The 12,393-nt window shown below is 44.6% G+C and overlaps 1 protein-coding gene across 3 annotated transcripts in view; it reads left to right on the forward strand.

Annotated features, from left to right (window-relative positions):
- Positions 1 to 12,393, forward strand: part of slc25a21 (solute carrier family 25 member 21) — a 98,389-nt gene that overhangs the window by 64,879 nt on the left and 21,117 nt on the right. For all 3 annotated transcript variants that reach the window (XM_066674653.1, XM_066674661.1, XM_066674644.1), the window contains one exon: positions 10,109 to 10,192. In XM_066674653.1, coding sequence (XP_066530750.1) covers positions 10,109 to 10,192 — 84 coding nt within the window. The remainder of the gene's footprint in view (positions 1 to 10,108; positions 10,193 to 12,393) is intronic.

The raw sequence follows: 12,393 nt of genomic DNA on the forward strand, positions 1-12,393 counted from the left end.
TGATAGACTTTTTCATTTGTTTGTTTTTGTGGTTGATATTTTGCGATAAATTAATTTGCTGAAAATATAATAGCATCGTAATTCAACAGCACACTTTTATAGAGCAATACATTTGAGCAAAAGCACTATTATTAAGAAGTGAAATATTAAAACATTTTTAAATTAACTAAATTTGATAATAATAATAATAATAATAAATAAACCTGTTTTCAAACATATTGACATAACAACCCCAGAACAGAGACCAGAGAAAAGAACAGAGTGAGTGGTAAAATATTGGTGACGTTCTTTCATATGTAAACAAACATGCCAGTAAACACAGGGGGCGATATTGAGGTCACCAAAAATAATTGAGGAAATGTCCAGGATGTGAACAGTCACTTGTTGATGTTGGAACCAGGAGAAACGCCAGGTCAGTGCATCTCAAAATGGGGTCTTACAGGGTCTATCACAGTAAAGGTAATAAGCTTGTCCTCTGTGTCTTTTGAGTGGCGTCCACTGAGAGTGTCCCACAGTGGTGGTTTGGACAAAGCTGGGGTCACTGCTTGTGACCACCGCCTCTGTTTGATCGCAGCATGTGGGGGAGGGGAGTGCTGTTTGATAAGAGCGGTGACTGACGATGTTGGAGAACAAGATGACAGTGAGAGAGAAGCCTCTGTGTCTCCGCCGTCCAGTGCCACTTGAACTGCTGGCCCTCTGAAGGAATCCCTCCACCAACCTTTAAACAGCAGGGCTCAAAGCTCAGGCCTGGAAGCTGATCTGGGCCAGTAAAGCAGCATGGCTCTGAGCTCTACTTCCCTGATCTTTTAATCCGTAGCTACAGAAGACGTTCTCCAAAAAAAAAAAAGTCTGTGGTTTGAGGTATCAAACTGTGGGTTATTCCTTGGCTGCACAACCTCCTGCTGATGTGCCTGCCATTGCACATTAGGACCTGCTATTAAAGAGACTTGCTACGAGGAGCACATCATATTCCAAAACACTGGAATAAAGCAAAAGTGTCCCAGTGAGCTGAAATGACCCGTTTTAGAGAAGTAGTAAAGTGCCCGATGAAAACTCATTTGTCTCTAGCATCTGCCGGACGCCTCAAAGCATCTGTGGCTCGCTCTGAGCACTGCCTCGTGTTGATTTCCTGCTAGGCAGGAGCGTTAAACCCTGAGCTGTAATGTGTAGTCTCGGGTTTCAGACTGAAGGAGCTGCCCTGGGAGCCCCGGTGACTGTCCAGCGTGGTCCTGACCGGTCACCAGTCGCCTGCTGACTGAGGAGTCTCCACTATCTCCAGCCATTTCCTTACTTCAAAGCATCCCTGAGCACTCTAAGCAAGGGCTATCCCCACCTCTGCCATCAACCCATCACATGGATTTCAGGTTCGTTTCCCAAACAGTGCTCAGAGCTTAGAGGCTATTCTGCAGATCCTCTAAGGGGTAAACCATGACCTGTGGGAACATCCATGGAAGAGGATGGCTGCCTGCTTCTCTGGGACTGTGTGTGTGTTCACTACCACAGATGGATTAAATGCTGAGGTCAAATTTCATTTTACAGTAGGACAATGGTCATAAAGCATGTCACTCACTGGAATAATGGTATTTGTTTTTACTGTAACTGACAGGGACTCGCGGAGGGCGGACTGACGGATGTGGACACAGTACTTTATTAACGAAAAATAACAAAACAAAGAGACTTTTACAGAAAGACAACAAACAGGGAGCCAAGCAGGCTAAACTGGACACGGGGAGCTAAACAGGGCAAACGGGACAGACAGACTAAAGAGTTAATGAAACAACGACAGAGGAAATGAAATGACAACATGAAACGATGACGTGGAAAACAATGACCGAGAAACAGCAGAGACAGACAGACTTGATAACGTGATGGCGGTAACAGGGACCGAAACAGTGAAATGTCACAAATAACCGACAAATGGGAGAGACACGAGGGCACTTAAATACAAGACACAGACAAGATACACCTGGAACAGATAATGAGAAGGCAGGGTAACAAATGAGACACAGACGAGGAGGCGGAACAAAGGCGGACTCTAGGGCAACAATAAACAGAGCCATGTGCTGAGAGAGCACATGGCGGGGAAAACAGACATGACAGGACGAGGGCGTGACAGTAACATTAGGGGAGTTACTTTGATTAATTGAGCAAATAACCTCTTACTGCTCAGATAAATAGCTTTTTAAATATTCTCAGGTATCTAGATTGTTAGCACAGTTCTGTACAGCCCAAATGGGTTTATGCCAAGATGATTTTACACTTGGCTATACACTGTAGTAGCTGTCTGCGTGGGGCAGATTTAATTTTTTAATCCACACCCTCCCATTTCCGCCAAAAAGCAGCAACATCTGTCCCGCTCCCACCCACATCTTAAACATTAATGCCTAATTCTTCTACATGTTTATGTGGTCCTGCTCCCACAGCCACTGCACTGGTTAACTGCCCACTCTCACGAACAACACCAGTAGGAGTGCAGACCTCTATGCTGTAGCCAAAGTGCAGTTTAAAATCTGTGTAACCTATTAATAGAGATCGACCGAGGCTAACATTATTGACCAGAAGTCCCCAATTCTTCAGCAGTCTTTTTTAGGCTTCATTTAACATCTCAAATTCAAGCAAACGTTTCTGGACAATTACAAACGATCGCAAACAGCTGTATCACCATCCAAATATTTGTGCTCGTTGTGTTCAAGTTGTTCATCCAGTCCATATGCTCTGGAGGTTAGGCACTTTGTTCTAGAGTGATTCTGCTGTGGATGTTGAGGGAGGAGATATAGCGGGCCCTTTAATCCACCCGCCCCTTCTTTTCAAGCAAGACGTCTGCTTCCCTAGCCACAGCTTCTCACATAAGCCCTTAATTGTTGAGGCTGGTTTGGATCCATCTAACTCTGGGTTAGGGCACATTTCTGCTGCTTCGACATGTCAGATGGGACTTTTGCTTTAATGACCCAGTGTCCTCAAGCTGGCATGGCCTCCACAAGCTACTTCTGTATCATCCACCTGAGAGTCGTCTAAACACATGCAACAGTGGAAGACGAGACTGTCACAGATATGATTCTCGACTTTTAATTCTTTATTTTACTTGTGGTATCTATCCTTACTTGTTAAATTTAACTAAAAAAGAGTGATGCATCTTGGTTTCAAACTCAGGACATCATTGCACAGGGGGGTGTTCAATACTTTCTCAGTATATATATATGAAGTAAAATACATTTGAAAAGTATTATATTTAACTTCTGCAACTTGTTCTGACAAAATGCAGTCCATCTTTACTGAAAAAATTATAATTTATGGTAATCATTAGAAAATCTCTTTCCACTGAGATGTTTCTTCCTGATTGTGGAGCAGGTAAAAACCACTCGGACTGAGTCTGGGCTGTAGGAGGGAGGACTAATGCCCTAGAATCCACAGTCACACACGGAGCCATGCTCAAGAGTCCTTAACGTACTTGTGTTACTTAGACTGTATTTTGTAGCGTTTGCAGGAAAACTCATAATGGAAATGAGCTGAGGTTTTATTTATACAACCCCTGGCAAAGATTATGGAATCACCAGTCTCTGAGGATGTTCCTTCAGTTGTTTAATAGTTGTTTGTAGAAAAAAACCAGATCACAGACATGACAGAAGACTAAAGGCATTTCAAATGGCAACATTCTGGCTTTAACACTAAAAGAAATCAAGAAAAATAATTGTGGTAGCCAGTAACAGTTAGATTTTTAGAACAAGCACAGGGAATAAATTATAGAATCACTCAATTCTGAGGAAAAAATTATGGAATCACCCTGCAAATTTTCATTACAAACACTGACACCTGCATCAGATTAAAGCTGCTCGTTAGTATGCAGGTAAAAAGGAGTGATCACACCTTGGAGAGCTGTTGCAACAAGTGCACTGACATGAATCATAGCTTCAACACCAGAGATGTCAATTGAAACAAATGAGAGGATTATCAAACTCCTTAAAGAGGGTAAATCATCACGCAGTGTTGCACAAGATGTTGGTTGTTCACAGTCAGCTGTGTCTAAAACCTGGACCAAGTACAAACAACATGGGAAGGTGGTTAAAGGCAAGCGTACTGGTAGGCCAAGGAAGACATCAAAGCATCAAGACAGAAAACTTAAAGCAATATGCCCTGAAAACAGAAAATATACAACAAAACTAATGAGGAACAAATGGGAGGAAACTGGAGTCAACGTCTGTGACCGAACTGTAAGAAACTGCCTAAAAGAAATGGGATTGACATACAGAAAAGCTAAAAGAAGGCCATCACTAACACCTAAACAGAAAAAAACAAGGTTACAGTGGGCTAAGGAAAGGCAATCATGGACTGTGAATGACTGGATGAAAGTCATATTCAGTGATGAATCTCGAACCTGCATTGGGCAAGGTGATGATGCTGGAACTTTTGTTTGGTGCCATTCCCATGAGATTTATGCAGACGACTGTCTGAAGAAAACATTCAAATTTCCACAGTCGTTGATGATATGGGGCTGCATGTCAAGTAAAGGCACTGGGGAGATGGCTGTCATTACATCTTCAATAAATGCACAGGTTTACATTGACATTTTGGACACTTTTGTTATCCCATCTATCGAAAGGATGTTTGGGGGATGATGAAATAATTTTTCAAGATGATAATGCATCTGGCCATAGAGCAAAATCAGTGAAAACGTTCCTTAAAGAAAGACACATAAGGTCAAAGTCATGGCCTGCAGACAGTCCGGATCTCAGTCCAACTGAATATCTGTGGTGGAAGTTAAAGAAAATGGTCCTTGACAAGACTCCAACCTGCAAAGCCAGGGGTTGTATACCCTCAGGAAAGGTCTCTTCTAAGAGACATTGTAAAATTACCTGCAGGATTAGAAGATTATACATGCATTACATTCAGATGCCCCTTATATGATTAGTATTGCATTTATCAGACAGAGTATCACCTGTAGTTTCACGTAAACTACGAATAATAACTGTAAGACAGCCGTATAAGTGAAAGATAATATGTCTTCTGGGTGAAACATCTTCTGTGGTTGTCTTCATTACCCCAGTCCCAGTATATCCAGTGGGCCTGTGGTGCTGCTGAAACCCAAGCTGCTCTAACCCAGACCGAACCCTGGGAGCCTGCCGTGTCACAAGCGCCACAGCTTTATCACTTCCCCTCTGCCTCATCTGCCATTTTGTTCTTTATCTCTTTCCCTCCACACGCTCGTTTTATTGGGTTCCTCTGGCTACAGAGAGCGCCTTTGCCTGAAGACAAGAGGCCTGTGCTGTTTTGTTATTTTGAAAGTCCAACATTTGAGTTCTGCGACCAGGTCCTATCTCACCGCTCCGGGTCAGTGAATATTATCCAGTTTAACTGAACATCCAGGAGTGGAGGGATAGCGAGAGTTTGATCTTGAGGGCTCCTCCCTGGTCCAGGTTTGATCCAACGCCTGCGTTCCTCATCTTGGATCATTTAGGTTGGAAAGAGCTTTTAACCTTACGTACCATTGCAGTGGACTTCTGCCATCTTTATGATCCCGCTCATTAAAATTAACTGTTTGGTTGTAAAAAATAGATTTCCTTTTAATGCTGCCTTCTGGATTTCCTTACATTCAGCACGTTGTATGCAAACAGAGGCCTTGCTGTTTTGCGTGTTTCTCTCTTAGTCGCCATTTCTTGTTTCTGATTAAGGTGATGTGATAAAGGGGATTATTTTCCTGCTGGGTCCATGTAACATTTAGAAGTTCGGTTTTGAGATCATTGGAGGCTAAATCCAAAAATAGATAACTGGGTGTAAAACTTGGGAAATGGGATTTAATTTGGATTTCTAATTTTCTGCTTTATTTCTGCTGCTCAATGTGAATTTCATGAAAATAAAAAGACTTTTCCATTGTTGTCTTGTAATTAAAAGTGGTCGGACTGTACCTTGAGAGCAAGGGGGGGGGGCAATATTGCAACCACCAACCTGCTGCTCTGGGTGTTTGTTCACACTATTGAGTAGAAATGTTTACTTCCCCTTTAGTGGACTGTTGGGTGTTGCAGTGCAATGAGGTACAATACACAAAAGTGAAGGATCTGAAGAAACCAAAAGCACGTGTCCTACATTTCTTTTTTTATTTATATAATATCTGTTTACTGTTCCAAAAGGGGTAAAAAGAAGTAATGAAGTTTTACACCCAGATATCTGTTTACGGATTTAGCCTCAAAAGCTCAGAAAACTGAGCTTATAAAAGTTATACAGACCCACTGAAGCTGTGTTTAATCTATTTTGTCCAGTTTATGATTGGAAGCAATGAGGGTTTATGCGCTTGAATAAGAACGACATGGCGGCGGCGTCCTCAACCACCTCCCAAGGCTTCCACTTCCAAACCCAATTACAGCGTTCCTTGTCTTTTATCCAGTGCAGCATTCTGCGATGACTGGTCGTGCAGTTTGCCATATTTACCCTCTGTGGTGTAGGAACGCACCCATGCATCAAATTCAATGCTTCTGGATGTTGTTCTGAATATCTTTGTGGAAACACAGCACAGAAAATCCATTCAAACGCATTCTGAATCCGTAGCGTCTGCCCTGTCCACCCGGTCTCGTCTCCAGACCCTACTCCTTTCACATCTGCGGTTATGAAGAGCGTCTGAGACATAGGTCAGAGTCGTGTGTCCTTCTGCGTTCTGTGTGAAATTGACCGATGGTCACTCATGAGTGATATATGTTTTCACAGAGACATGAAGTGTGTGTAGCAGGACTTTTCAGATGTATGATGGATTATCTCTGTACTCAGCGATGTGGCTCAAACGGGGCTCGGTCCAGACCGAGATGAGACTGTTCTGACCAGTTTATATGAAGCAGATGGACATCAGGTGCAATTAAAGGGATTTGTAGAAAATCTGCAGCATCCACACACCCTTAGACCATTTTTTTTCAGTTTAACAAAATATGAACCTACCCTCACATCTTCAAATATTTATTTTACATCAGTATTTTGGGCACAAATCCCCTGGCACCACTTCTTCACACTTCTCTGGGGGAAAGCCTCTGTTTTTAACAAGGCAAATTTAAGACACGATTTTAAAAGTTCAGTCTCCCCCTTTAAAGGCAGCACCATCAACCACAAGCCTTTTGATCAACCCAGTAACCTTGCCCTCTTCCCAAAGGGCTGTTTTAAACACCATCATTATTGAGCCCCAGCCCATCGACTTGTCCTTTAGCACGGCACAGCCCCCCCTGTTGGACTCGAAGCGAGCCCATTACCAGCAGGGTCTTGGAGGGGACATGGCCCTTGTGCTTGGCCTGGCCCTGAAACCTTGAGTCTGTCTGTAAAAAAAAAAAATATACAAAGAGGGGGTTCACCCTGCACCTCACTCCTTTGTGGGTGCTCAGAATGTGCTCTTTTACAGGGACTTGGGGGTCAGGAACAGACTCCAGGGTTAGTTACCCCCTAGCGCTCATCTCATCTCGCTTACAGAAGCAGCAACCTGCCCTCACTTTCACCCTCACCTGGTCATCGTCCATGCCTCTGTGGGCTAGTTAAAACAAGGAACAAGGTACACTGAGTATTGTCCATTGAGTCATCGTCATCACCTCTTTTCACACTTGAAAATATTCACAGTGCTCTGTCTTTTAATGAAGCCCCAGGGCTTAGCCTGATTCTTCTGTCTGCAGCCTTCAAGACCAAGAGTATCAACCCGAACTGTTGTTTTTACCTCCTCTTCATACGGTTCTGTTATGTTTGGCCTTAAACATCAGATCTCCAGCATGGCCTTGGTATTTGTACCAAAGAGTTTCAGCACAGCGGAACTGGATGGAGTCACTGGCCAGCACTGATCTGTGATGTGATTCTGATCTGAAAGCAGAAAAGCAAACTGCAAGGAAGTAAAAGCAGGAAAATGCTCTGTCTGTGTGTTTTCTCACTGTTCACGGCTCTGGAACCAGACTGCAGTCAGGACAGAGTCATGGTTTATCCACTGTTTACAACAGGGTCAGGTCTGAGTGAGATATGATACACATGTAAAAATGTTGCAGAATTCAGAGCCATTATTATGAGCTCATGAAACAGACAATGTGCTGTGTGTCACCAGAAACACAGCCACAGAAAACACAAATGAAGGACGTTCATGTTTTATTTCCTTTTAACATGCTGTAAATGACCCGTCCAGCTCCACTGCACCATAACACTTTGTTTGAGGCTCTGAGCTCGTTCTGGAGCTTCTTTATCTTGACGACATCATGATTCCCGCTGAAGAACCTCTTCTTTTGTTCCAACTGGGTACCAACTTTTGTGGGTCACAAACCAATTTATGTCGGTGGAAACTCACAGAATGTTTCCAAAAAGGGACCCGGTTACTCATTGGTGGAAAAGCTCCAACTTTGAACTTAGACAGAAATCTGCATTATTTTTACGTGTATCATATCTCACTCTGATCGGACCAGGCTGTAAACAGTGGATAAACCATGACTCTGTCCTGACTAGAGGGGTCCGATTCGCTGGAGAGCACCATGGTTCTAAGAATCTTTAACAGAACCTGTTGAAGAACCAGAGTTCGTTTGGTTGAAAAGTGCTATAAGAGGCCTGAGGCATCCTTGACCACCACAAGCCCCTCACGTCCTCCCCATTATCTCTCACACCCAGCGCTGAGCTGTTTGGTCCAAGGCTTTTATGGCAGGGTAGAGAAGGGACACGAGGAAATGAGGCGACCCCAGGGTCAGGTATGGAGTCAAGGGGGCTGAGAGGGGACCCGCTGCCCAGCCGCCCCTCTCTTCGGGCCAGTGTGGCTCGGGCCAGCCCTGCTAACCAAACACGAGGAACCAGGCAATGAGGGAAACTCCTGCAATCCTTGACCCTGCGCTCATGTGCCTTTAATTAAGGCCGATCTAAATTTGTTTACAAGCTCCACTGGTCTTAAATCTTCCGGGTCTCTGCCCCAACCCCTCGTCCAGCGCCCCTCGCAGCGTCACCCAGCCTGCCTGCCCTTGTGGTATCCTTCTTTTCGTCTCTCTCTCTTTCTCTCTCTCTTTAATATGGTGTTAGACGTTCATTTATGATGCAAATTTAACTGCTCTTCAAGTTACAAGCTATTTGGGAATCTACAAAACTGGATGCTAAGGGACACCCCTCGAAGATGTTAATCTGTTCACTATATGAACGACTGCTCACTTCAGTACACCCCCCCCTCCTCTGATGGACCTGGGCTCTTTATGGCCCCAACAGGCACCCGCCTGGACGAGTAACCACTGACCTCTTGACTCGGCAGTCAAAGCCATATGAGGGGTATCTTAGCTCCTCTGCTCCAGTCCGTCTTCCCCCGACCCATCCTCCCTCCCCTCTCTCTATCACACTCGTTCGTACTCACTTTCTCTCTCTGCTCCTTTCAGATAAAGGGGTGTTGGGCTGGTCACTGTGTTGGGTGTGAGTGCTTTTGACCTTCACCAAGTATTGCAGTGTTGCACCATGACCCAGAGATATTTAAACCACTTCACAAAGCCCGGAAACATTTATTAGCATATTAGCATACATACATAAACATGTAGCTTCATTTTTGTTCATTTATGGTTTACTACATCATCTCGGCAGCTGTAGACTTGAGGTTAGAAAACACAATGCAAGGTTAACATAGAAAACATTGGTGCTAGTAAAGGTTCTCCATTCTCCAGTGCTCTGTAGCCTTAGCCCAAAGAGGTGAGGCAGTAAAATCCCATGTCCGGCACTCTCTCCATGTTGAACAATTTACACAGAGCTGGGTGCCCTTTATTAGGGAGTTACTAGCATGTTTGTAGCTACAAGAAGTGCCTCCACCGGTTCTATCATATTAAAAATTTACACGTAACTGCTGGGCTGTTACTAGCAGGTTACTAGCGTGTTAGCCCAGAGTTTGCAGCCTCATCACACGTGCTTTGTGGGGGTCCTGAGTGTTGAAGGACAGGAATAAAGAGGGCAAACCAAGTATGCAGAGCAACAGGTGGACTACAGTCTGTAATTGGAGAACTACATAGTGCCCCTGTGTGTTCAGTGGAGCTGGACAGTGAGTGTAGAGTGTTAGATGGTGACTTTATGTTTGTATGTTTTTGTTTGGTTTAATAAATTCACTGATTTTAATGAACAGTATCGTCACTAATCGTCTGTCAATATCTTCTCACAGGTTCCAGATCCAGCGCGGAGCCAGTGACCCTAACAGCTACAAAGGTCTGGGGGACTGCTTCAGGACCATATTTCGTAATGAGGGGTCAGTTCTTCTTTCAGTAGACTTTCTTCTTCTTCTTCTCCTTCTCCTCTTCCTTCTCCTCCTTCTTCTTCTCCTTCTCCTCCTTCTTCTTCTTCTACTCCTCCTCCTTCTTCTTCTTCTTCTACTCCTCCTTCTCCTTCTTCTTCTTCTACTCCTCCTCCTTCTTCTTCTCCTTCTTCTTCTTCTCCTTCTTCTTCTTCTACTCCTCCTCCTTCTTCTTCTCCTTCTCCTTCTTCTTCTCCTCCTCCTCCTCCTTTTTTTCTTCTTCTTCTACTCCTCCTTCTTCTTTTTCTTCTTCTTCTACTCCTCCTTCTTCTTCTTCTACTTCTTCTTCTTCTTCTCCTTCTCCTTCTTCGTGTTCTACTCCTTCTTCTACTACTACTCGGGGGGGCCCTCTCTGCCTCCTGTAGTTACATAGTTCATTTTCTGCAGTGCTGTGTCCAGCGTTAGCAACAACAGAGGCTCTAGGTAACTGAGTAGAACAGACACACACACACACACACACACACACACAGCATTGAAGTATCTGTCCAGAGCTGTTGACAGACTGCAGAGACTGTTGAAAGTGCTTCCCATTTTGTCTGTTTATGGTGAGACGACAGTTTTATAGTGGATCTAAAACTGATCTGTTGTAAGGTGTGTGTGTGTGTGTGTGTGTGTGGCTCCAGGTGACAGTGAAGCAGTAGCTCGTTAGTGGATACAGGGGGGTAGACTGCTGCGAGATCCTTCAACAGATCACATCTCACTCTCCCTCGCGGCCGATCTGTCGTCAGCTTCATCACTGCGCCCCCCACCCCCACCCAGCGCAGCTCTTCTTTCCTCAACGCCAGTAATGGCCCGGGTGTGTTTGTGCTGCGGCTGCACTGACCGCCCAGTAGCCAGTGGGAGGACAGACCCCAGACTGAACCACTTAGTTATAATTTACACAAATGGTGGTGGAAGCCACTGTTGTAGAATTATTATTAAAAATAAACTTGCAGTAAGAGTGTGAAGCAGCGCCGCCCCCTCGCGCTCCTGTGGTGGAACCTGAGACCCTCAGATTCAACACCGCAATTAACAGGGGCCACTGTCCATCTGTGAATCAGATCAGACCTGATCCCGAGTGTGTGTGAGTGAGAGGGTTAGAGAGAGAGAGAGAGTGTTAGTCAGTGAGTGTGTGTAAGAGTGCGTGCGTGACAGGGAGTGTGTGTGTGTGTCTGTGTGTGTGTGAGTGAGAGAAAGTGTCTGTCTGTGTGTGTGTGTGTCTGTCTGTCTGTGTGTGTGTGCGCATGCTGTGTGTGTATGAGTGAGTGAGAATGTGTGTGTGTGTGAAAGAGAGTGTGTGTGAGTGAGAGAAAGTGTCTGTCTGTGTGTGTGTCTGTCTGTGTGTGTGTGTCTGTCTGTGGGTGTGTCTGTCTGTGTCTGTGTGTCTGTCTGTGTGTGTGTGTGTGTGCACGCGCACTGTGTGTATGAGTGAGTGAGAATGTGTGTGTGTGTGTGTGTGTGTGTGAAAGAGTGTGTGTGTGTGAGTGAGAGAAAGTGTCTGTCTGTGTGTGTCTGTCTCTGTGTGTGTGTGTCTGTCTCTGTGTGTGTGTGTCTGTCTGTCTGTGTATGTGTGTGTCTGTGTGTGCACGCACTGTGTGTGTATGAGTGAGTGAGAATGTGTGTGTTTGTCTGTGTGTGTGTGTGTGTGTGTGTGTGTGTGTGTGTGGGTGTGTGTGTGTGTGTTTGCATGCGCTGTGCACATGGTAGAAACTTCCTCAAAAACATCAACAATAGACGTTCCTTATGATTTTTCTGTCTCAGAATGTGTCACAGTGAGACACCTCAGTGGATCATGCAGTAGAACATTTATAAAGTGTCGTAGTGTTTGTTGAGACCTGGTGCGTTAAAGTCACTGTGTGTTAAAGGCAATGTCCATGATAGTAATCAAAATAAAACTCCAGTTGGTTCGTGCTGGACACCGCTCTGATGAGTTTACGAAGCCCCAGTGTGTACATGGGTAAAAAAACAAAGTGTCTCGGTCCAGTAAACTAGGCTTTCTCTCTCTTTCTCTCTGCTCATGGGAGAAAAAAAGGCTTCTGTCATTTTGTTAGACAATGGAGAGAACTCCAAATGTTGAAAAGCCCAAACCAAGATGAAGATATTGCACTATTGCTGCTCCACAGATGGGTACCACTGCTACCTGAAGTGATCCGAAACGGTAAAAATAAGTCAAAGTC

The sequence above is a fragment of the Hoplias malabaricus genome, chromosome 1 (assembly GCF_029633855.1).
Source record: "Hoplias malabaricus isolate fHopMal1 chromosome 1, fHopMal1.hap1, whole genome shotgun sequence".
Classification (NCBI taxonomy): domain Eukaryota; kingdom Metazoa; phylum Chordata; class Actinopteri; order Characiformes; family Erythrinidae; genus Hoplias; species Hoplias malabaricus.